The sequence below is a fragment of the Electrona antarctica genome, assembly GCF_951216825.1.
Source record: "Electrona antarctica genome assembly, chromosome: 6".
NCBI classification, from domain to species: Eukaryota; Metazoa; Chordata; class Actinopteri; order Myctophiformes; family Myctophidae; genus Electrona; species Electrona antarctica.
The window spans coordinates 31053197-31079715 of NC_136811.1; the positions used below are offsets into that span (position 1 = coordinate 31053197).

At 41.4% G+C, this 26519-nt stretch overlaps 2 protein-coding genes across 7 annotated transcripts in view; both read left to right on the top strand.

Moving 5' to 3' along the window:
* The window catches only part of LOC306925686 (uncharacterized protein), a 35239-nt gene extending 21398 nt beyond the window's left edge, over positions 1–13841 (top strand). For 3 of the 6 annotated variants that reach the window (XM_079504688.1, XM_079504689.1, XM_079504692.1), the window contains 13 exons: positions 458–552; positions 3102–3222; positions 3336–3450; positions 4238–4354; positions 4521–4630; positions 5281–5375; positions 6613–6739; positions 8319–8354; positions 10304–10349; positions 11313–11348; positions 12478–12629; positions 12818–12886; positions 13361–13841. In XM_079504688.1, coding sequence (XP_079360814.1) covers positions 458–552; positions 3102–3222; positions 3336–3450; positions 4238–4354; positions 4521–4630; positions 5281–5375; positions 6613–6739; positions 8319–8354; positions 10304–10349; positions 11313–11348; positions 12478–12629; positions 12818–12886; positions 13361–13690 — 1449 coding nt within the window. In that variant the 3' untranslated portion in view covers positions 13691–13841. The remainder of the gene's footprint in view (positions 1–457; positions 553–3101; positions 3223–3335; positions 3451–4237; positions 4355–4520; positions 4631–5280; positions 5376–6612; positions 6740–8318; positions 8355–10303; positions 10350–11312; positions 11349–12477; positions 12630–12817; positions 12887–13360) is intronic. The other 3 variants (XM_079504691.1, XM_079504690.1, XM_079504693.1) reach the window with 3 other exon arrangements.
* A 6840-nt stretch (positions 13842–20681) lies between these two features.
* On the top strand, positions 20682–25645 carry kcnv1 (potassium voltage-gated channel modifier subfamily V member 1; the record flags this gene model as incomplete). Its single annotated transcript, XM_079503720.1, has 3 exons — positions 20682–20998; positions 21761–22413; positions 25128–25645. The coding sequence occupies 3 exons, from the start codon at positions 20682–20684 to the stop codon at positions 25643–25645; spliced, it is 1488 nt and encodes a 495-aa protein (XP_079359846.1).
* Positions 25646–26519: the final 874 nt, after the last annotated feature.

The following is a 26519-nucleotide window of genomic DNA, read 5'->3' on the forward strand; positions in this document are numbered from 1 at the left end:
TTCGGTCAAATCAGGCGGAACACCTGGACACATCAAACGGCACAGTAAAGTGCCGCGGCACACAGGTTGGGAAACACTGGATTAGGTGATGTAATAGTTATGTAAAACAAACGGTGCAAAGTTGAAAACACAAACATTAAACGCCATTAACAATAAAGAGACAATATGACGTAATGAGCACATTATGACGTAGATTTTCCCTTCAATGTCAATGGCGTTTACAAAACAAACATTGAACTAAAGACAAACATTAAACCTGTGTATAGGAGGGGCTAGCTCCCCTCAAAAAGTAACAGTCGGGGACCAGCTCTCGTAACAAATATTCGCCAGTACCTTGGTCAGTGGGTCTGGTTGTGGGAGAGGTTCCATATAGATACAGATGAACAGAGGCTGGCAAAAAAATGGGGGGTATCACACACTTTGTGGTAATCGTGATTCTTGTTATTTATTTTATTAGAAGATCTCAATGAAGAAAGACATGCGTCAATTTAATGGTTTCACTTTCGAGGTGGACAGTGAACCCTACATCAGAAGGCGACAGAAAATGCTCAGGTAGGTTCCAATTATGATCAGACATCTTAAGTTGCATTGTATGATATGTGGCCCCTACAATAAAGAGGGCAAAAAAGTGATGTTTGGAACAAGCCAAGTTGAATGCTGAAATAAGCAATCATTTTGATAACTTTGAATCAAATTAACCCATAATGCTCAGCTCACGTATTGACAAACAATCTAGATGGTTTTGGTGACATCTACTATATACTGTACATCTGCTGACTTGGGCCGCCACATCTTTGTGTGATAGGAATGTTTTACACTACACTAACCACTTGAGCTCTACAAGTGGCGCACTACGAGCTTGTAGGTCTGCTATTTTAGAAAAATCGTGAAAATATTTATTTCAGAAAACTGGAGGATTTAGAAGAAATTTCTTAAATTTTGAGGTCAGGCCTAAATGGGCTAGAGCTTACAAATCACATTTGAAATCCATTGGGGCTATCCACCAGTGACCACCACTAAGACAGAAATCCATTGGGGCTATCCACCAGTGACCACCACTAAGACAGAAATCCATTGGGGCTATCCACCAGTGACCACCACTAAGACAGAAATCCATTGGGGCTATCCACCAGTGACCACCACTAAGACAGAAATCCATTGGGGCTATCCACCAGTGACCACCACTAAGACAGAAATCCATTGGGGCTATCCACCAGTGACCACCACTAAGACAGAAATCCATTGGGGCTATCCACCAGTGACCACCACTAAGACAGAAATCCATTGGGGCTATCCACCAGTGACCACCACTAAGACAGAAATCCATTGGGGCTATCCACCAGTAAGGCTGTACCTTAGCCCTTTTTTCTGGACTCGAACTTCGGCAGGAATTCCCGAGCGAACATCCGGACCATTTGTTTCCAATTAATTTAAAAAATAACCTTTGAGATATCCGTCTCGATCAGAGCGCAGCGCGTCTCCCCTGCTCTTTATCAATCTCTCTCGTCTCTCCCAACACACACACACACACACACACACACACACACACACACAAACACCGTCAAGTGGCTCCGCGAAAACAGCTTATCTGCAAGCTCACGTGAGCTTGCTGGCAGGCAGCTAAAACAGCGTATATTGCTCGTTATTTGTTCCACCTGTGTATTCTGGGAGGCGCATTGAAGTGAAGTGGGCACAGGGCAAAAGCAGATCCTCCGTGACCGTTTTGCTTAACAATGATCAGAGTTCCCTACTTTTTGTGATGTGATGCTAGAGAGCATATGCTAATATATCATGGCCCCTGTCAGCGATCATGCTGGTGTGTGTGTGTGTGTGTGTGTGAGAGAGACGCGTCAGACATTCCATTCAATTCACCTCAGCTGCAGGCCAATCACCAAATTACAAGCACGGGAGATGGGACAGCAGAACTAGGAGATATTTATTTAAAAAAATCATAACTTCTGACAGGAATGCACTAGAAACTTACTTTTTTTTTACATGCTCATATCGCATTCCCGCCGAGATATATTTTCGAGTTAATAAAAAAAGGGAAAAAATAATAATATTTTTTATTTAATAAAAAAATAAAAATAAATAAAACGAATGGTTCAAGCCCATGAATTAAGATTCGAGTGCCAACCCTAACGAGCGAACATTCGAACCTTGAATGTTTGGGGACAGCCTTATCCACCAGTGACCACCACTAAGACAGAAATCCATTGGGGCTATCCACCAGTGACCACCACTAAGACAGAAATCCATTGGGGCTATCCACCAGTGACCACCACTAAGACAGAAATCCATTGGGGCTATCCACCAGTGACCAGCACTAAGACAGAAATCCATTGGGGCTATCCACCAGTGACCACCACTAAGACAGAAATCCATTGGGGCTATCCACCAGTGACCACCACTAAGACAGAAATCCATTGGGGCTATCCACCAGTGACCACCACTAAGACAGAAATCCATTGGGGCTATCCACCAGTGACCACCACTAAGACAGAAATCCATTGGGGCTATCCACCAGTGACCACCACTAAGACAGAAATCCATTGGGGCTATCCACCAGTGACCAGCACTAAGACAGAAATCCATTGGGGCTATCCACCAGTGACCACCACTAAGACAGAAATCCATTGGGGCTATCCACCAGTGACCACCACTAAGACAGAAATCCATTGTGGCTATCCACCAGTGACCACCACTAAGACAGAAATCCATTGGGGCTATCCACCAGTGACCACCACTAAGACAGAAATCCATTGGGGCTATCCACCAGTGACCACCACTAAGACAGAAATCCATTGGGGCTATCCACCAGTGACCACCACTAAGACAGAAATCCATTGGGGCTATCCACCAGTGACCACCACTAAGACAGAAATCCATTGGGGCTATCCACCAGTGACCACCACTAAGACAGAAATCCATTGGGGCTATCCACCAGTGACCACCACTAAGACAGAAATGATGCTGTCCTATAGCAAGCATTAGTGAGGACAAATACAGACGGAAAACATTTATATTTAATTCATGCCTAGTACTTTGAGAGCAACTTTGGGTGAAAATATTATATCTTGTTTCTTTTTGGTGTACTGTAGATCACTTCCCAGCTCAATCCGTAAGATCTGTAAGATGCTGAAACTGATGGTTGGTACACAGAAGCCTAAAATGGTTGACAGGATATTGTCATTCCTAAACTGTCCCAGCAACCCTGAAACCGTAAGTTGTTCCCTCCAGAACATTTTGAATTGGGATGCTTGTCTGAACAACTGAGGCTGGCGGAACTTTCCTTTCAATGGCTCTGAGTCATTCATACTCAATTCATGCTACAGGAAGAACTAAGCAGTGCCGGCATGAGTGAAGACAGGGAGGACACAGAGAGCGCTCCTCTGCAGTCAGAACGGGACATCGATGAAGTGGAGGTAGACCAGCCAAATCCAAGTAAAGGTACAAGCTGGTATCTTGTATTCATTCTGCTCATGCTCGGTACACAAGTCCAGGGTCCAGAGTTGGCCATGGTGTTTTAGGGATGGTTTCGTGTTACAGAGCTCTTTGAATGGGTTGTGGGGTCCACAATAATGCCCATGATTGGCTACCTTAGGTCATCACCAGTGTTTTGTACTGGAATCGGGCAGCATTCCTTTTCGGGTTTATGATCCGGTCGGAGCGGATGATATCGTTACGTCATGTTGTAGTCATTGTTTTGGGGGCCGGAACCCTCAATCTGGAACTTCCTTTCCCTCAAACTGATTTTCCCCCCAAAGAAGCTGCAGGCTACGAGTGAACGTGTCACACTTTTATTGGGAAAAATAGGTTTGAGGGAAAGGATGTTCCTGATTGAGGCGTTCCGGCCTAATGACTACAACATGAGTCATGACTCAACGATATCATCTGCTCCCGACCGGATCACATGGCAATTTTGTAACACAAGAGCAGGCTTTCCTCTGATGTGGAAAGCCTGGTGACGCCAAGTTAGGGCAGCATTCTCCCAGTGGGCTCTACCTGAGCCACAGATGTAAGATCACAGACATTCTGGGGCTAGTAGATTTAGTTTTGGTGTATAATAGAGAGGGTGAAAGAGTAGACCAAGTACAGAGGCAAGTATGGGCAAGGTAAAGTGGTTAGTTATGGCTGTGGTGTATTTGAGTTATTCTCTTATATCTTACTCCTAGCACAAAGCAGGCACACAGCACATAAAGTGTCTCCTTTATCCCCCCCCTGCATTGAAAAATAGGTTTGAGGGAAGGGATTCTTGGTGAAGTTCTTGAGGGTAAGCGAATAAAGAAGACTGTTGAAAGACTTAATTTTCAACGCCACATCATCCCAAAACGGTACAGCAAGGCTGAAAATGGTAAGCCCCTTGGTGATTCTGAATACTTATTCTAAACACTATTTTCAAATGTCTTTATTGATTGAGCTTGCTTGATGTGATGCACTATTTTACAAGATCAAGATTGAAAAGCAATCGTTTTTGGTGGTTTGTGTGTATGAATGCTCTCTGATATCTGTTCTGTTAGGCAGAGGAGTTAAACTGGGGGACATTCCATGGATTAGCGACCACATTTCAAAGATGCACGCAAGTGATTTGGAACCTCTCCACATCCTTCTTTTTGACACACCAGGAAGGGTAAATGCATCTGAAGGGGCTGAGACATAATGACATTTTCTTCTGACAAGCTTTTCAAGTAGGGAAATGGCAATGTTATTTGACTTGTAGTTCTTACTAGCCCCAATGTAAACTCTCCCTCGGCCGCTATGTAGCTCTGAGATGAGGTTCCACTGACCCGGGTACCGCTAAAGCGGTACTACGATGCACAATTCTTTTTCTGCACATTGTATCTAAAAATCACATCTGTGTGAAGTGAGGGGCGCTAATATATTGATGTCTAACTCATGTTGAGTAGGTGATGTAATAGTTATGTAAAACAAACGGTGCAAAGTTGCAAACACAAACATTAAACGCCATTAACAATAAAGAGACAATATGACGTAATGAGCACATTATGACGTAGATTTTCCCTTCAATGTCAATGGCGTTTACAAAACAAACATTGAACTAAAGACAAACATTAAACCTGTGTATAGGAGGGGCTAGCTCCCCTCAAAAAGTAACAGTCGGGGACCAGCTCTCGTAACAAATATTCGCCAGTACCTTGGTCAGTGGGTCTGGTTGTGGGAGAGGTTCCATATAGATACAGATGAACAGAGGCTGGCAAAAAAAATGGGGGGTATCACACACTTTGTGGTAATTGTGATTCTTGTTATTTATTTTATTAGAAGACCTCAATGAAGAAAGACATGCGTCAATTTAATGGTTTCACTTTCGAGGTGGACAGTGAACCCTACATCAGAAGGCGACAGAAAATGCTCAGGTAGGTTCCAATTATGATCAGACATCTTAAGTTGCATTGTATGATATGTGGCCCCTACAATAAAGAGGGCAAAAAAGTGATGTTTGGAACAAGCCAAGTTGAATGCTGAAATAAGCAATCATTTTGATAACTTTGAATCAAATTAACCCATAATGCTCAGCTCACGTATTGACAAACAATCTAGATGGTTTTGGTGACATCTACTATATACTGTACATCTGCTGACTTGGGCCGCCACATCTTTGTCTGATAGGAATGTTTTACACTACACTAACCACTTGAGCTCTACAAGTGGCGCACTACGAGCTTGTAGGTCTGCTATTTTTGAAAAATCGTGAAAATATTTATTTCAGAAAACTGGAGGATTTAGAAGAAATTTCTTAAATTTTGAGGTCAGGCCTAAATGGGCTAGAGCTTACAAATCACATTTGAAATCCATTGGGGCTATCCACCAGTGACCACCACTAAGACAAATCCATTGGGGCTATCCACCAGTGACCACCACTAAGACAGAAATCCATTGGGGCTATCCACCAGTGACCACCACTAAGACAGAAATCCATTGGGGCTATCCACCAGTGACCACCACTAAGACAGAAATTCATTGTGGCTATCCACCACTGACCACCACTAAGACAGAAATCCATTGGGGCTATCCACCAGTGACCACCACTAAGACAGAAATCCATTGGGGCTATCCACCAGTGACCACCACTAAGACAGAAATCCATTGGGGCTATCCACCAGTGACCACCACTAAGACAGAAATCCATTGGGGCTATCCACCAGTGACCACCACTAAGACAGAAATCCATTGGGGCTATCCACCAGTGACCACCACTAAGACAGAAATCCATTGGGGCTATCCACCAGTGACCACCACTAAGACAGAAATCCATTGGGGCTATCCACCAGTGACCACCACTAAGACAGAAATCCATTGGGGCTATCCACCAGTGACCACCACTAAGACAGAAATCCATTGGGGCTATCCACCAGTGACCACAACTAAGACAGAAATCCATTGGGGCTATCCACCAGTGACCACCACTAAGACAGAAATCCATTGGGGCTATCCACCAGTGACCACCACTAAGACAGAAATGATGCTGTCCTATAGCAAGCATTAGTGAGGACAAATACAGACAGAAAACATTTATATTTAAATCATGCCTAGTACTTTGAGAGCAACTTTGGGTGAAAATATTATATCTTGTTTCTTTTTGGTGTACTGTAGATCCTTATTTCCCGTCACAAAACTGAAAGTCATCTGTAAGATCCTGAAACTGATGGTTGGTACACAGAAGCCTAAAATGGTTGACAGGATATTGTCATTCCTAAACTGTCCCAGCAACCCTGAAACGGTAAGTTGTTCCCTCCAGAACATTTTTTATTTTTTTATAACCTTTTGAATTGGGATGCTTGTCTGAACAAGTGAGGCTGGTGGAAAAGAATCATCTTGTAAATTCATTTTTGTCTCCAACACTATACATATGTTTTGGAAAGTGCTTTACCTGCATGTTAAGGCCCATGGCACTATTGGACACACCTTTTCTGTAGTGTGGACCAATTCAAACATGCTAAATTAAACTTCATGGAGTTAACAGGGCCACCAGTCTTTCAAGGTCAGGCTGAGTCGGTAGTATAATACTCCAACACAAAAAAATAGTGCTTCACTAAAAAGGTTGTCATCATTGCATTACTTATGTTGCCACTTACATTGAGATAAAAAAAAGTTATTTGATTTTGTGTTATAGTTTTACTTCACTGTTATTCCTACATGTTATTCCTACCTGATGTTCTAATTCCAACACCAAATTTAACTGCTGGTGTTTTTCACTAACCTTTGAATAATCATTCAATATTGTACGTTGTTCCATTCCACGCACGGGTGCCTTAAAATGGTGGGCATAAAAATAATCCATGATCGGTCCGGGGAAAAAAAAGAGGCGATCATATCGTGCTGCGTCGTCCCATAGGAATCCATTGTATGGGGAATTTCCACTGGCCCCTATAGGCACAGGATGAGTTTTTTTCTCATCATCATCATCATTTATTTTATTTACATGATACACATCTATTTACTCAGATGTTGCATACAGTATATCTGTTAAAGGTTTTACAGAGAAGTCTGGAAATTATTTTGAAATTGGGTGTAATGGTACACAGAAATCACTGTTTGGTACATACCACAGTGTTCAAGTCACGGTTAAGATAATTATGGTACAGTAAGCTGAGGAAAAACACATGCCATGTTTTTAAAAGGAACCCTGGCTAATAAGACAAATATGCCTTGTGCTATAAAAATGCAATTCATTATTAAAACATTATACTTGCCCTCTACAATTAAAATAAAATAATAAAAACACCTTAAATATTTTATTTCTTTCATAAATAGATTATCTTTCACTCAATAGGAACTGCCCCTGTCGCAAGTTGATGATGTCATACGTCCATGTGTGTCCACTGTCCAGCGATATGGAATATATGGAATGCACGTGCTAATAAAAAGTATTTAAAATGTTGCTTTGATGCTCATATTAACCTTATGAAGTATTACGTTGTTTTTTATTAGCACGTTCATTCCATAGGGCTAGACCACACATGGACATATGACATCATCAACTTGCGACAGGAGCAGTCCCTATTGAGTGAAAGATTATATTTTTATGAAAGAAATAACATATTTAAGGGGGTTTTATTTTTTTATTTTAGTTGTAGAGGGCACGTATAATGTTTTAAGGCATATTTGTCTTATTAGCCAGGGTTCCTTTTAACATATTTTTTATGAAACTTGAAAATACAGATACAGAAATTGTACAGATGCTAGGTTAATTGTTTACCTGGTATATAATCCGATTCTTTGAGACCCTACATTCATTGTTCTTCTCGCTGACACCACTTGTGTATCTAACTATTTTTTCTCTGTGGTTTGTTGACTAGGGTTCTTCCTTACTTACACGAATGGATCTCACACTTGTAAGTTGATCTAGATAAGACCGTCTGCTTAATGCCTGCCCTAGATTGTAATTGTAGCTATACGACTATTACCATTCATTTATACGGTCAAAAATAGCAGATCTGCAAGTTTATATCGTGTCACATTGCAACCTGTTTTGAGCTTGTATATCTGCTATTTTCCTGTGACTCGTGAGCTTGTAGATCGGCAATGAAGAAGAACAGGTTGATATGATGAAAGCAACGTGTGCCAGCTTTGTTCAGTAGCTCCACACGTCCCACACTCCTCTCCCTTCTGGCTCCCAAACTAAGAATGAACTCCCCATTGCAATTGGAACTGCAGACTCCCTCCCAATCTTCCGCCGTAGTCTGAAGACTCGCCTCTTCACACTCACCTCTTCAGACTCACCTCTTCAGACCATAGAGTATATAAAAGGATAGAGACTGAACTGGCGCGAAGCTCCGCCCCCCCAGCTATTCATGTCAGTGGAAGTTGCTCAGTGGCGTTTTGAAGCACCCGGAAGACTGCCGGAAGTACCGTCTCAGAACGTCTACTTCCGCATTTGACCACCAAATTTTGGTGGTCAAATGCGGAAGTGCAACCGAGCGCTCAATGTTAAAGCCCAGCTGCACGGGGTTTCCCGGTCATGAATCCACGGGTCCGCCTGTAGTCCCTCCTCCTACCACTAGGGCCCAGAGCTTCAACGTTGAATAGCCTCACTGGCCCCTTGCTTCAGACTCCTTAACCTTAGCCCGTAGCACTTGCCCTAACCTCGACGACCATGCAGGCTTATGCAAAGACGCAAAATAACAAGAGCGCCTCCTAAAAAGAGGGAATTGTTTTTGTTTTGTTAAATAAACCTAAGAAGAAGGTAAGATGGTATTAGAAGGCTGTCTTGAAAATTTAAATCATGTTGGCAAACACATTAATCACCCTGTGCAATAAATCTATAACTACTAATTTAACACAACGGATGCGCCAGCATATTTCAAAATATAGGCGCTAGAGTGCCAGCGGATATGGCAGATTTTACTCTGAAAGGTCCCCCCCAACAAAAAAATTCTTAAGTCCTCAGACATTGTGCAACACTCGTAACGCGATTGCCCCCTTCTCAGTGGCAGGAGCAATTGATCTGAATTTGCACACGGGCATTGACCAATAACCATTAGCATATGCTCCAAATAACGCCTGTATTTAATTTCCCAACATGTATGCAGTTTACGTGCCGGTTTACGTACGTCCGAGTACAGCCGTATAGCTCAGTGTTAGCAGCATGTTTACTCAATGATATGGAAGGGTTGAGACGACAGTAGCACAGGATGAGGGCTCTGAGGAAGGGGTGACTTTAAGGCTTCAACTGATCCATTTCTTTAGTATTTTCCCCCTCTAAGTAATGGATTTTTCAATGAATCTTGAAAAGAAAAAAATGAATTTGATTTTAACTTACTAATTTTGAAATACTAATAATGAAAATCAACATTTAGGAAACAGAAAATAAAAGGGTCTTTAGTCGTGAACCATACAAATTGGTCCACGATCCACATATGGGACCCTCCCGACCCACTGTTTGGGAAACAGTGATTTAACCCATTAAGATCTGAGGCCTGATGTTGTTTTTTGAGTGGTGCAGGCACTCCATTGCGTAGCTATGTGTGTCCCTATACATGTCCCTGTGTCTGTCCGTCTGTCCAAGCACGAAAAGCTGAAACACCTCACTAATACCACTGGATGGTAGTACAGTACAGTTTTCTCAGATCTACAAGCTCAAACGTGTTACCGTGCAAGTACAGTACACAAAGTAGTACTACGAAGAACAGTACAGTACAGTACTACGAAGAACAGTACAGTACTATTAAGTACAGTACAGTAATACAAAATACAGTGCAGTACAAGTACTACGAAGTACAGTACAGTACAGTACCAACAGCACCACTCGCTTCAGACGGGCCTGATGTTTTTTCTATTACAGCCCAGTAAGAAGAATGCGGTTAAGAAAGCAACACAAGCAAATACAGGTACGAAAAACGGGTAACCAGATCCTCAAGACCAAAGCCAGTCACTTGTATTGTAACTTTCTAAAACGGGTTTCAGGAAATAAAATTACAATGTGCTTAAATACAATTAAAACAGGCAGTAAAATTGAAGAAGCGACAATAAAATGTGCTGAATAGTTGAGACTATAGGGTGTAATGGTACACAGAAATCACTGTTTGGTACATACCACAGTGTTCAAGTCACGGTTAAGATAATTATGGTACAGTAAGGTGAGGAAAAACACATGCCATGTTTTTAAAAGGAACCCTGGCTAATAAGACAAATATGCCTTGTGCTATAAAAATGCAATTCATTATTAAAACATTATACTTGCCCTTTACAATTAAAATAAAATAATAAAAACACCTTAAATATTTTATTTCTTTCATAAATAGATTATCTTTCACTCAATAGGAACTGCCCCTGTCGCAAGTTGATGATGTCCATGTGTGTCCACTGTCCAGCGATATGGAATATATGGAATGCACGTGCTAATAAAAAGTATTTAAAATGTTGCTTTGATGCTCATATTAACCTTAGGAAGTATTACGTTGTTTTTTATTAGCACGTTCATTCCATACATTCCATAGGGCTAGACCACACATGGACATATGACATCATCAACTTGCGACAGGAGCAGTCCCTATTGAGTGAAAGATTAACTTTTTATGAAAGAAATAACATATTTAAGGGGGTTTTATTTTTTTATTTTAGTTGTAGAGGGCACGTATAATGTTTTAAGGCATATTTGTCTTATTAGCCAGGGTTCCTTTTAACATATTTTTTATGAAACTTGAAAATACAGATGAGAAGAAATTGTACAGATGCTAGGTTAATTGTTTACCTGGTATATAATCCGATTCTTTGAGACCCTACATTCATTGTTCTTCTCGCTGACACCACTTGTGTATCTAACTATTTTTTCTCTGTGGTTTGTTGACTAGGGTTCTTCCTTACTTACACGAATGGATCTCACACTTGTAAGTTGATCTAGATAAGACCGTCTGCTTAATGCCTGCCCTAGATTGTAATTGTAGCTATACGACTATTACCATTCATTTATACGGTCAAAAATAGCAGATCTGCAAGTTTATATCGTGTCACATTGCAACCTGTTTTGAGCTTGTATATCTGCTATTTTCCTGTGACTCGTGAGCTTGTAGATCGGCAATGAAGAAGAACAGGTTGATATGATGAAAGCAACGTGTGCCAGCTTTGTTCAGTAGCTCCACACGTCCCACACTCCTCTCCCTTCTGGCTCCCAAACTAAGAATGAACTCCCCATTGCAATTGGAACTGCAGACTCCCTCCCAATCTTCCGCCGTAGTCTGAAGACTCGCCTCTTCAGACTCACCTCTTCAGACTCCACCTTAGCCCGTAGCACTTGCCCTAACCTCAACCACCATGCAGGCTTATGCAAAGACGCAAAATGTACTGTAGATGTTATGCATGTTATGTAGCCAGATGCCAGGTCATTCTATAGTGTTTATAGTTTCAATGTACAGATTATTGGTTGGTAGTGGTTGATCCAACATGACTATTTCTATGTATTTGATGTATTAACTTGTGTTGTTCTTGCTTACTGCAAGTCGCTATGGATTAAGAGCGTCTGCTAAATGCCTAAATTGTATGTTGCTGGTGTTGTGGTAAGAAGACAAACTTGAAACGCAGCTCTATTTGACATTGAAAAGGCCTTTCCTTGGTAATTAAGAGATGGGGACAAAGCAATATCCAAACTGTACCTAAATAATTCTGTTTGAATATGTGTACCACAGTCTTACAGTAAAAGCCCCCAAAGGATTCATCATTCTTGTGCTTGAGGAACAGCTACAAAGGCAGAATTTGACAATCTCAGGGAGAAAACCAGCACATGGGGAGGGAGCTAAAAGCGCAGAAATATAATTGGAAGCCCAGCTCCTTTAAACCCTTGCAGCTGCATTATAGACGAGCTACTAATGGCAGAGAGAAAATAATTGTATTAAGGAGCCAGTGGTAAGAAGTGCAGGGTAGCTAGAACGTGACTATTAAACTCACAATCAGTAGTTACAATGGTGTCAAATAATTGTAGTGTGGTTTCACTCTTGTTCTTATTTATTACTTCTGTAACAGTGACAGAGGAGAGTTCAGAGGATGATGCGCCATTGATTACATTTAAAAAGAAGAAGCGCCTAGTGTCTAATGAGCACCTGATAGAGACGGTCCAGAAAGTGCTGAAGGAAGCCAATCTGGAGGAGATAACCATGAAACAGATTTGCCAGAAGGTAACTATTTCTAAATTGTCCAGGAAACTTTGCTAAGTATACATGCTCCTTTGCTGCAATTCACAGCTTCACATTCATATTTACATATCCACACCTCTTGTTCGCCAGCTACACAAGTGAGAGTTAAGCTAAACTGTCATTCAAAATGAAGCATTTATGTTGTTGAATTTGAATGATGTCTGTTTTAGGTATATGACACGTACCCAGACCTTGACCTAACCCCTCGAAAGGACTATATCAAAGAGACAGTCAAAATGGTGAGTGCTCTCCCCACAATATCTGTGGAGTACAGTTGAATAAAAGCCAAGGAGTGAATGTAGAACAGATTCAGTCGATCCTTACTTTAAATTATTATATTTATTATATATTATTATTATATTATTATTAATATAATATATTATTATTATATTCAATGCTAAATCTTTAATTGATATTGGGGGCTTTGAGTGTAACACTGAAATTCGTTCTCATTACATAAGTGGCAGCGGTGGCCGAACGGTTTGCGGAGCGGTCTTGATACCGGAAGGTCGCCAGTTCGTATCCCCGGACCGGCACGTTAAAATTACCACCGCTGAAGTGCCCTTGAGCAAGGCATTGAACCACTACCATGAAATGTTCTATGAGCAGGGCCTGGCTGTAAACAAGTATCTGATGCTTAGTCCAGTTACCCTGGGTAAATATAGTAACTTTGCTTTGCTTTACTTTTTTTCCCCTCTTCTTCCTACAATTAGATAGCGAGTGCCTTATTGTTGGTATCAGCCGGTAACAGGCAGGAGTCTGTCCCCGTCAACACGCAGGAGTCTGTCCCTGTTAACACGCAGGTGTCTGTCCCTGTTAACAGGCAGGAGTCTGTCCCTGTTAACACGCAGGTGTCTGTCCCCGTTAACAGGCAGGAGTCTGTCCCTGTTAACACGCAGGTGTCTGTCCCTGTTAACACGCAGGAGTCTGTCCCCGTTAACACGCAGGAGTCTGCGTGGAGAACACGTGTGGAGAACACACCGAAGTCTGTCCCCGTTATAATGAATACCGATGGATGGTTTGAGGTGGAGCGCGACACCTAACTTCCAGTACTTACCGCACAACTTTCCACACCCCAGCCGTGCTACTCATGCACTGAGTTGGCGGTGCCCGGTATTGAACCCATGACCTTGTGGTCCAAAGGCGAGAGCTCTACCGACACTAATAAAATTAGTTTAGGGATAATGGGTAAGGGGTGGCACAAGATAGGGCCCTTAGGGCTCCATTTTCGTCACCGCTAAAACCCTTTGAACTATTCAAAAATGTTTTTCAAAATAGTAAAAAAAAAAAAAGGCAAAGAAGTTTAGGGATAAGGGGTTTAGCGGTGACAAAAATGGTGCCATTAGGGCTCTATTTTCGTCCATGCTAAACCCCTTGTCCCTAAACTTCTTTGCCTTCTTTTACTATTTTGAAAAACATTTTTGAAAAGTTAAAATAGCCAATCTACAAGCTCACAACGTGTCGATGTAGATCGGCTAGTTGAACTATTCAAAAAAAGTTTTTCGGGAAAACGTATTTGCATGGACAAAAATAGAGCCCTTAGACTGCAGTTGTTTTCCCTTTCAGAGTACATGTCACCAACATGTTTTGCAGAAATCTGTTCCATTGTACGTCACTGGTTTTCAAAAAGTTGTTTAGCATGGTAAAAGTTACATTATTACGGCATTGTAGTGCAGACAGCCAGCTAGAGGCTCTGTAGTTTTCTAGGATGTAATTTCTTAAAAAAACAAAAAAATAATAAAAAACAATGTACACATTCAGTGTATGTTCAAACAATTTTCTGTTCTCGGTTAATTGTTTTCTGTTAACCTACTGGAGAAAATGCTCCACTTTTTTCTTATCTTGTGTATCCCTTTTTCATCCATACTTGAGAGTAATTTTAGAGCCAAGAAAATGTTATTTCCAGACACAATGTGATGTTTTGCAGGTCAAAATCATGTAATTTCTTTTGTTTGTTTATGTTGATTTGTTTTTAAATATGAATGTCTTAACCACTCAATGCAGTGTTTTCTAAATCTGTTCCCTGGTTCTACATTGCAATTACAATTGCAATTGCTGTTTTTAAATCTGTACATGTTTCTGATTTATTAAAGCTATTTTTGGTTAACACATTGCATCTCATTATTTTATGCCATTGCTTAAAATGTAATGGGATTTAATTTAATTGGAAGGACTTTGTTTAGTTACATTGTCTTTAGGTGCATCACTCAATTAGCTGGTTGTTTTTGCCAATTTTACAAGAAAATTTATTTACTTCTGCCAGAATACAAAATTAGCTTATAGATTAAACTTTACCTTTTTAGAACAAATGCCTGTTATGTATACATCTGAAAATCTACAATAAAGTCACTTTCTGTACAAAGACTTAAAGGACCACTTTTCAACCTATCTTCATATAATAGGTCCTCACTAATAATCATGATAAAATGGCACGATTCTTTTCTACTCAGTCTGTGTCTCAGGGCTGTGGGCAGTTTAGAAACCGTCCTCCAGTGACATCATCATTAGGCAGTTTTTTTTTAAACAAGATTTGTATACAAAAATGTTTAGATTTTCATTATCGTGAGAACACTGGCTTCCATTTTCGCATTGCAACTTTTCAGGACTAGAAAGCCTGCAGTTTCTATTAGCTTGTATTCCCCATCGATGATGTCACTGGAGGACGGTTTCTGAACTGCCCACAGCCCTCCTATGAGACACAGACAAAAATGTATTAGTGAGGACCTATTATATGAAGATAGGTTGAAAAGTGGTGAAGTGGTCCTTTAATAACTCCCAACAAATGGGCATACTTTATCCCTATGTGACAATTTGCAACTGCTGTTTTCATATTTATTATTTATTTGAGTGAGTTTACATGGTCCCCTTTCCTTCCTTCTAAAGGCCACTGCATACTTCACTTTTAGTGCTGAATTTAAATCTGTTCAGCCCGGGCACCCGAACCAAAATTATTTAGCCACTAAAAGTGTCCTATAATCATGCATCAGCCTTAAATCACATGAATTATAACATGGCCATCTGGTTGACCATGTTGTAAGTTACCGCCTTTGTTAATTTATTGGTAATTTCCAAATACTAAAGTGTCACACTGTCGCACACATTTTCCTGATATTCCTCTAACATACAACACAAATTACATTCTAAATGCATTTGAGTTTACAGTCGCAGTGTTTGTAAATGGCCTATTCTATCACTACTGTAGCTCACAGGAAATGTTATTGGACCCAAGAATTTCATAAAAATGTATAATCAATTTTGTTTTTGATTGATTGATTGAAATATTTATTAACAGTGCAGAATTACAGTACATTTCAAGCACAAACTCAATACAAAGACTGTTAACTGTGAGTGGACGACCCAATAAAGCATTACACTTGTTTACAAGAGGATCCACCTTCAATTCACCAAAACATTTAGAGACGTACAAATAGACACTTCTATATAGCCAAAGAACAGAACAGGAATTCATCATAAAGGAGGTAAAAAGGGAAAAGAAAGTTATACAGTGAGGGGAAAAAGGGGTGGGTGGTGGGGGGGATTCCGATTTTACGGGCCGGGGGCCAGTTTCGAATTGCAGCCGTCCGTAGGTGCCCTTTGAGAGCGGTTTTGAAGGAGTCAAGGGATTTGCATGTCTTAATGACTGTTGGTAGGGCGTTCCACATTTTGGTGGCATAGGAGCGAAAAGAATTTAGTCCCTTGTTTCTGGGTTGCACATGGTTCGTTGCACTCCCTCCCTCGGTGTTGTGGGTGTGGACTTCGTTAACATTTAGGAAGTATCTAGACAGGTACATGGGTATCTTGGTGGTGTATCGAATCTTGTGGACCAGACCCATTGCAAGATGCTGTACTCTGTCGTCGACCCTAAGCCATTCCAGCCTGTCAAAGTGGGCAGGGGTGAGGTGGGTTCGGGGGGTGAGGCCAAGTAGGAGCCTGACCAGTTTGTTTTGGGAAGTCTGGAGCCTTGTTTTAAGGGCCTTTGAGGTGCTGTGGTACCAGGAGGTGCATGCATAGTCAAAGAAACCTTGTACGAGGGCTCCTGTTAAGGTCTTCAAGGTGTTTTTGTTGACCAGTGAGGAGATCCTGTAAAGGAATCTTGTTCTTTGGTTGACTTTTTTGATTACGTTGGTGGCCATTTTATCACCGGAAAGATTAGCCACCAGGATGGAACCTAGGTAGGTAATTTCATCTTTACGTGTGATAATATTGTCACCCACTCTAACCAAGAAGCCATCTGCCTTGCTGAGATTACTATTTGATCCAAAGAGAATGGATTCAGTTTTTCCCAGGTGTAAAGATAGTTTGTTATCAGCGAGCCAGGTGCAGATTCTACCGAGTTCAGAGCTGAGGGCCTTTTCAACCTGCAGTTTGTTCCTGTCCGAGACAAGCAGTGCAGAGTCATCTGCGAACAGGTATAAGTTTCAGTCACAAGCTGATGTCATGTCGTTTACATATAGGAACAGTAAAGGCCCTAGTATGCTTCCTTGTGGAACGCCACAGCTCAGGGAGGGGGGGGGGGGGGGGGGGGGGTCAGTGTTCCATTCACCTCCACCATCTGTTCTCTCCCCTCCAGGTAGGATTGCACCCAGCTCACTGATATCGTAATCAATTGCTTTTAGCTTGTTAACCAGTATGGAGTGGTTCACGGTGTCAAAAGCCTTTTGGAGGTCCAGCATGACCATGCCGCAGTATTTGCCAGCATCCACCTCATGTTTGATGTGGTCGCTCAAATAGAGAAGGCATGTGTCAGTGGAGTGGGATGTTCTGAAGCCAGATTGGAACTCGTACATTAATTTATTTGTGGCAAGATACTTTTCAACCTGTTCATAGACTTCTTCAATCACTTTCGAGATGGAGCTTGGAATAGAAATAGGGCAGTAGTTGCCGGGGTCTAATTTACTCCCTTTCTTGTGCAGGGGGGTTACTTTGGCCAGTTTGAAATCTTGGGGGACCTGTCCCTGTTTGATGGAGAGGTTTACTATGTGGGTGATGATTGGAGCTATAGAGATGGCTGAGTCTCTGAGAAATTTGGATGGAATATTGTCATGGCCAGTGGCCTTGTGGGGTTGGAGCCTTGCAGGGCACTCAATTTCTTAAGTACCTCATCAGTTGTTACCATAACTAGTTTAAAATCGTCTTTACAAACACCTAGGTTTCTGTAGAAGGTTTTAATGTTCTCTACATAAAAGAGCCCAGAGTGGAAGGGCAGTTTGTTAACCAGCGTTGTTGCTATGTTTGTAAAGAAGATGTTCAAGTAGTTGGCCACATCAAGCTTAATTGTCAGTGATGAGAGTGTTGTTCGATTTGATGTTTATGTTCGAAAACCTGGTTTTTAGTTTCTGACCGCAGCCTAGTTGATTGTTTAGTAGCTTCCAGAGCTCACAAGGATTGTTTTTGTTTTCCTCTGCTTTATCATTGATAAAGTTACTTTTAGCTGATTTAGTCATGGTAGTTACAATGTTTCTTAACTAGTTTCATTGGGTTTTTAGGATGCCCAGTTGGGTTTGGAGATCACTGTTGAAGCGCTTGGCTAGCTTGGACTTGCATTTAAAAAGACCGGGTTTTGACCCTGATGGTTCTCAAAGGGCCTACTGATGTAAATTTAGTTTTTGTTTTTTGCGGGTACAGAAAGTTTGATCGCTAAGCCCGCATACAATAACACCTTTCTTGGAGATTCTGGATTTGTCCGAGGTCAGAATGAGATCAATGACAGTCACTGTTATGTCTTAGTTGGCTATCCATACATTTTGTTTTTCACGTGTTCTATAGACGAATAACAGTTTAAGTCCACACTAATTATCCATAATGTATAAATGATGGATAAGGGGTCAGGACAACTAGGCCTTTTCGTAGAGGTTTGGACTCAAACTGTTATTCAACTGTAGTACTCATGATCGAATGTCTGTAATAAAATTCATATTTATTCTTTGAAGATTATTGCACTCATCATAATCTGCATGGTAAACTGTAGTCTACATGGACCAGAGACCGACAGCCACACTAAGGCAGTAGCCTACAGGGCACAACACGTAGGCCTACAGTGCCTAATCATATACATACTTATACCACCGTAATACCAGGCATAGTCCTAGTAGTCCTACATACGACCCGGCCTACATACATAGGCCTATCTAAAAAAAATACCTTTATGTGTAACTGTATAGAGACTTACCACGTGGTGGCACTGTGGGACGTGCCGAAAGTAGAACTGAGTTTGTTGCCTAGCAGCGCCATCTCGAGCTGATTGGCTCCCTCTCTCTCCAGCCGCCTCGCTCTTTTAAACCCACCGCGAGCACCTGAGAGACGGCAGTCCGCCGCCGCGTCTGGTCGGAATGGTAGCCCCACTCTTTCCCTTTGAAGCATTGGACGAAAACTGTGCGCGCTGAAAAATCTGCAGGCACATAACTTGATGCGTGCATGTGTGTGTGCGTCACTAAACATGTTTAATTATCTGAACAAACTTCAAATGGTATTCATATTCATCATATAGCCGAGGTAAGCCTCTTTTTGACTTCTTTGTTTGAACAACTTGTGATTTATCTGAAGCTCTGTCATTTAATTTAACTAATTTCAGTGACAGGCAGACGACTGAAACGAGACCATAATTATACTTATAGGCATATATTCCTCTGCAGTTTGCACAATTTTGGAGATCTTCAATTGTTCCATCATGGGATTTTAAATAGGGTAGTTTAAATATTCTGTAATGTTCAATCACATAGCCTCTTTTATTCATGCTATAGCTTTGATAGGCCTATTTGTTTTTAATAAATCAGTGCATCAATTTCCTAATGGTAGACTATGCAAAGTGTTTTTTTTATACAGCCATGTTTGATTTGGTTTAATGGACTAAAGGAACGGTTATAAAGAAGCTCTCAAAAAGAGTGTCATTTCAATTAACAGCACACAATGGCATGTTTTGCAAAGTAAAAGATTGTCCAAAACCAAAACTAGACTGAGCCATATCTGTCACAGCTCCAGTTTCATATTAATATGCATACAATTACCATTGCCACATGTTCAGAACCACTTACTGAATGTGACTTTATGATCACATGCAGGAATAGGATCATTAGATATATTAATTAGGTAAGCCAGCTAAAATATTCAAATCTCCATGCAGAGATATGATTGAAATGAAATCTATATTTACCCAGGGTATCTGGGCTAAGCTCAAGAACTTGTTTCCAGCCAGGCCCTGCTCATAGAACACATTTCATCGTAGTGGTTGATGCCTTGTTCAAGGGCATTTCAGCGGTGGTAATTTTAACGTGTCGGACGGCTGATTCGAACTGGGAACCTTCCGGTATCTAGACCGCGCCGCTATCCGTTCGGCCACCGCTGCCACTGTGTAGGACACTGTGTAGGACACTGTGTAGGACACAGCCAGACCCCCCCCCCCCCCTCTCTCTCTCTCTCTCTCTCCTCTCCTCTCTCTCTCCTCTCTCTCTCTGTCTCTCTCTGCCATTTTGTGAATGTTTGTCTCATTCTCACCCTTTTTATTCATGATCCTCTTTGTGTCTTTGTCGCACTTTGTCAAGCAGATATTGTCCTTGTTCATCTACCCTGTTCCTCTTGTCCCCCCCCCCCCCCCCTAACCTGTTTCTTCTGTAAACTTCTTGCCTCTTTCTCTGTCTTATTTTAAGAAGAGAAGAGGGTATACGGAGACCCACATGTGAGATTAAGTCATATGGGCACAACATTTTGATATTGCAAAATATACACTTATACATTAATACAAATATTTTTTTTCTTTTCTTTCAAATAACATTTATGACCCCACCCCAAAAATGAGGAGATCAAACTGGTACTGATGGACTTGGATCGAGTCAGATTGATTTGAATAATTAACTGCTTTTGTTTGAGTCTGTAACTTGAGATTTGCTGCATGGGTATTGGTACTCACAGTAACATTAGACTAATCAACTTTACTCAGGTTAAGCTCAAGCAAGGCACAGACGTTCCAATTGTTTATTCATTCTAATGACACTTGGGAAACTACCAGGTCCTACCTACTGCCTGCCTCCTCCCTACACCATGACAAGCTGTTCATCCAGGTGGTCCAGCCCCGTGGCAGCAGCAGCTGACCACTACGAGGACAGCGTTTCATTCCTGTCCCTGGACTCCAGCGTCTTCTACAGTGAGACATCTGATGGCAGAAGCCCACTGGATTTCTTCATCATCAATGTTGGAGGAAGTCGCTATGTCCTGTCCCACGAGCTTTTGGCATCCTACCCAGAGACCCGGCTTGGGAAGTTGGCCTGTTCCAGTCGCGACTTAGCCCTGGAGTTGTGTGATGATGCTGACTTCCTGGAGAATGAATTCTTCTTTGACCGCAGCTCACAAACCTTTCAGTACGTTTAGCAGTGATTGCAGTTCATCATGTTTCATTTTCAGTCTGTGAATTCATATCTTCTTTGTCAGAGGAAGATTTATTGATCTTTTTCACCTCTATACACAATAATACAGATGAACTTCTGGATGTTGCCCAGCGTAACTAGTTACAGATGTTGAGGTTTGGTTAAAGACATACTCAATGCCAAATGTACCTCAACATTAGATGGTTAAAGACATACTCAATGCCAAATGTACCTCAACATTAGATGGTTAAAGACATACTCAATGCCAAATGTACCTCAACATTAGATGGTTAAAGACATACTCAATGCCAAATGTACCTCAACATTAGATGGTTAAAGACATACTCAATGCCAAATGTACCTCAACATTAGATGGTTAAAGACATACTCAATGCCAAATGTACCTCAACATTAGATGGTTAAAGACACACTCAATGCCAAATGTACCTCAACATTAGATGGTTAAAGACATACTCAATGCCAAATGTACCTCAACATTAGATGCTGAAGGAGATGAGATGAGGCCATAATTCATAGATGTTCACAGCTACTCCACAAAATGAACTAGATCTTTACAAGCCCTCTTTTAGATTATCATATAGCCTACAGTAGCCTACTAACATGAATGCGTTTTTCTTATGGTTAGCTCCAGTAGCTTTAGAACCCCTAACCCAGGCCATACCGGAAATGCCAAGCTTTCATCGCTAATGTTTTAATTTACATTTTTTGACTTTTAATTATTTCTTTTAATTATAGATACATAATGAACTACTACCGGACGGGCCACCTGCATGTGAAGGAGGAGCTTTGTGTAATCTCCTTTGAGCAGGAGATTGAGTACTGGGGCATCAATGAGCTCTGCATCAACCCTTGCTGTCGTGAACGTTACTACCGCCATAAGGACCTGAAGCAGAGCCTGGACGTGCATGGTGATGCTGAGGTTGATGACATTGGCGATGAAGACTTCTCGGGTGCTGCCTGCCCGGCGCTCCGTCAGTATCTCTGGGACCTGCTGGAGAAACCAGAGTCATCTCGTGCCGCCCACACCTTCGGCACACTCTCCATCTTCTTTGTGGTCCTGTCCATCATCAACATGGTGCTCATCTCACTGGACATGGGTGAAGACATGGCCAGTACTATCAGTGGCACGATCGCCTTGGAGTACATCTGTGTGGCGTGGTTCACGGGTGAACTCGCGCTCAGGTTTCTTATTGTGCGTGACAAGTGCCGCTTCAGCCGCAGGGTGCCCAATGTGATCGACCTGCTGGCCATCCTCCCCTTCTATGTGACACTGGCAGTGGAGAACCTTCATGGCGGCAACACAGAGCTGGAGAACATGGGCCATGCGGTCCAGGTACTCCGCCTTCTGAGATGCCTCCGCATGCTGAAGTTGGGACGCCACTCCACAGGTAACATTCCAGGACATCAATCACAACATTGCTGTTCTGTTCTGTAATTAATTAATCGTTTTCTGTTTGCAAAATGATGAATTAATTACAGATAATTACAGATGTTGTGATAAATTATAACAATGAAACACACATTTGAATAGGTGAGAGATGAGGGCTTTTTTAGGGAGCATAAAAGCATCTTCTAACATCAAAGAAAAAAGCAGGAAGATAAACAAACATGCCAAGCAAAACAGAAGGAAGAAGTGGAGAGGAAACATAGCATGGACATTTGTCCATGGCATGGACAAATGTCCATGCTATGTTTCCTCTCCACATTTTTGAATAGTTCAACTAGCCGATCTACATCAACACATTGTGAACTTGTAGATTGGCTATTTTAACTATTCAAAAAAAGTTTTTCAAAATAGTAAAAAAAAGGCAAAGAAGTTTAGGGATAAGGGGTTTAGCATGGACGAAAATAGAGCCCATAGCTTCTTAAATTGACACAGGCAAAGTCTTCCAAAGACAATTTTATAGAACCTGAAAGCCCTTTGAATACAACAAATAAATAAACTGAACTAGACTAGTCTTAAACCTGCTTATTACTTTGAGAAAATACTGTAAAGCAGCAAGGACAAAATGCTGGGGGGAAAAAGCTGAAGACCTGAATTATTGTACTTTGTAGTGTAGATAGGAGAGGGGGGGGCTGCAAGCAAGGAAGAGAAAAATAGTGAGAGTAAGAGAGGAGAGCTGAGCGAAGCAGAGAAAGAGAGAGAGCAAGAGGGGCACGTAGAGTGAGAAAGTCAGAACAAGATGGGGAGACAGAATAGGAAATACACTGATTCCTATTTTGACATCTCCCCCCAGGGATTGGAAGACGGGACAATGAAAAGAGAAATGCTCACCTCATTATATATCATGTGTACGTGCGTGTGTACGTGTGTGTGCGTCCGTGAGTGTAAGCAGGCACACACGAGAGAAAGAGAGACAGAGGATGTATGAGTGCTTTGATCTGAGTGATTTATTTTTATTTTATTTATTTATTTTGTGTGACTGTAGACAGAGATGACAATTCATTCTGGGGTGTGAATCTAAGACTATCTTCTGTAGATGGACCAGTTGTGGGAGTATTTATAAATGTGCCGTTTCCTTTCTCTGCCATGCCGCTGCCATGTTATTTTCCCTTAACAAAACAGCCATAATCATCAGATTCACACATCTCCGCATTTAGCTTGCTGATAACAGGTGAAAATTGGACAAAAATGATGAGATGATCACATGCTGTCTCTGTGTCATCCGTAACATTTATGGTTATAGGAACATTAACAACCCTTATTAGTTTGAAATTTGAAACTCTTTTCATGTTATTGCCACATAAATATTTAATATTAATTGAACATAATATATGTCAGTAATAGAACAAATAATCTTTGCTCCAGTTGCCAAGATGGCAATGAATGTCCTGACTCCTATAGCCAATTTGCTGAATTTAACTTTAGTCAGATGTGTCTACATGTGTAATTAAATTGATATTGTAAAAATACATTTTCACTTTTCAGACTGTAGTCCATTGCATCTATAGTGGTTGAAAGAGGGCCATGTTCAGGCTATTCAGTTGTTATTAGTGTTCTTGGGCAGTCATCTTATTCTTAGAGAAAAGCGCCTGTTTGGCCCCGTCCTATATCTGAAAGACCTACGGCCATGTCTGAATACACCGATACCCCCAACCCCCACACCCAGTACACCAATACCCATGAATCAGGCCTTTCATAAAGACATCTTGACTTAGTTCAATTGAAGGATAAACTTCGGTGAAATGACTGCATGCTGTGGGAAAGTGGTAATTGGTTCTTTCTGTACATGATGACACTTGCCATGTGTGATTTTTCTTTCTGTTTCCCAAAATGCAAATGATGCTGAAAGGAAAGCGATTGATGATATTCAACCATCCACATTATGACATAACTTAGGTTCATAACAGTAGAAGAACATGTTGATAAATTAATACCATCTGGGGAGATCACTTTGAAGGGTAATGATAATTTATATAGCCTGCATTGTTTTAAGATAAATGCTAAATCTTACATTTCGATAATCCTTGGATATTCAGTTATTTGAATTTTAAATAACTTGTCACTCTCTTTTTTTCATTGCAAAATATTAAAGGACCACTTCACCACTTTTCAACCTATCTTCATATAATAGGTCCTCTCTAATAATCATGATAAAATGGCACAATTTATTTCTACTCAGTCTGTGTCTCATAGGAGGGCTGTGGGCAGTTCAGAAAACCCTCCACCAGTGACATCATCGTTAGACATATTTTTTTTAAAACAAGATTTATTTACAAAACGTTTTAGATTTGTATTATCGTGAGAAAGATGGCTTCCATTTTTGCATTGCAACTTTTCAGGAATAGAAAGCCTGCAGTTTCTATTAGCTTGGATTCCCCATCATCGATGATATCACTGGTGGACGGGTTTCTGAACTGCCCACAGCCCTATATGAGACACAGACTGGACCTATTATATGAAGATACTGTAGGTTGAAAAGTGGTGAAGTGGTCCTTTAAGCAGCTGTAACATAAGGCAAAAAAGGAAAAGGCTATAAGGCAAAAAAAAGGAAAAGGCTAGAGGCTCGTAAAACATCTCAAAAGAAACATACAAATCAAGGGCTTCCTGACTTTCCACATCTTTTGTATCATCTTCGTCCTGCATTTATTTCATCTCCAGGCCTCAAGTCCCTTGCGATGACCATCCGCCAGTGCTACGAAGAGGTGGGTCTTCTTCTGCTCTTCCTTGGTGTGGGTATCTCCCTCTTCGCCACCACTGTCTTTGCACTGGAACATGACCTGCCAGGTACCACCTTCAGTAGTGTGCCGGTGGCCTGGTGGTGGGCGACCACCTCCATGACCACGGTGGGCTATGGTGACATCCGGCCTGACACTGTCCCAGGGAAGGTGCTTGCATTCTTCTGCATCCTGTCGGGTATCCTGATTCTGGCACTGCCCATCGCCATCATCAATGACCGCTTCTCTGCATGCTACTTTACCCTGAAGATAAAGGAGGCTGCACTGCGTCAGAGCGAGGTGCTGAAAAGGCTGGCGCGTGGCTCCGTGGGGGAGGTCGAGGAGGGAGGAGGTGTGAACCTGAGGGACACGTATGCTCGCACTGTCCTGGAGATGCTGAGGCTACAAGGCAGGAGGAGAGTCAGCACCAGGAGCAGTGGAGGAGATGAACTCTGGTGGTAGAGCAGTACAAAGTTAGCAGTCCATTCTGGTGGTTTTAACTGAACTGTCAAACATAAATGGGATGTCAGAGATCAAGGGGAGATGCTTGCAGCCGTTAGGGGATCAGTGCCTTGCTCTTGACATATTGAACTTGGTGTAGAAAAGTCCCCCCCCCCCTCCCTTTTTTCCATACATACATGTTTTCTCCTTTTTTAGTTTCTTTAACTGTACATGATCTCCTTTTTTCACAAGTGTGTATTTGTACGTCTTTAAATGTAATGATGAAGTGAAAATGGAGGACCCTGAAGTAAACAAGTCAGTGCTTTTCTGGTTTCATACTGGTAGCAGTTTTTGTATTGACTTGTGCATTCGTTTGAAATGTACCCATTCTACATCTACATACTGTGAATAACTTTTTCAATAATCAATCAATCAATCAATCAATCAATCAATCAAAGGATGAACTGAACATGGCAGATGTCAGGACATGCATTTCCAAATTGACAGTGGTGTATATTCGTATAGACAGTGGGCGTGGTTTTTTGGAACCACTGAAAACTCACTAATACATTTTTCCCATAGAGATTTACAAAAATATTTATATATTATTCTAAGCCTATATAAACCAGCCATCCAGGGGGAGGGGGTATTTAATTATATGATGATATACTACATTTAATAGTTTGTTTAGCATTTAGCCTTTGTTTAGCATTTTTTATTTTCATTTTTTGAGGGGCGCTATAGCCACTCCTATGTCCAGCTTTGAGTGTTTGTGTAACAAACACTACAATTGAAGACAAAACACAACAATTGAAGACAAGTGTGTAAACACAAACATTGAAGACAAAAGTGAGGACGCAAATTGTGATTGGCCAGAAAGATTTTTGGGGTCCTT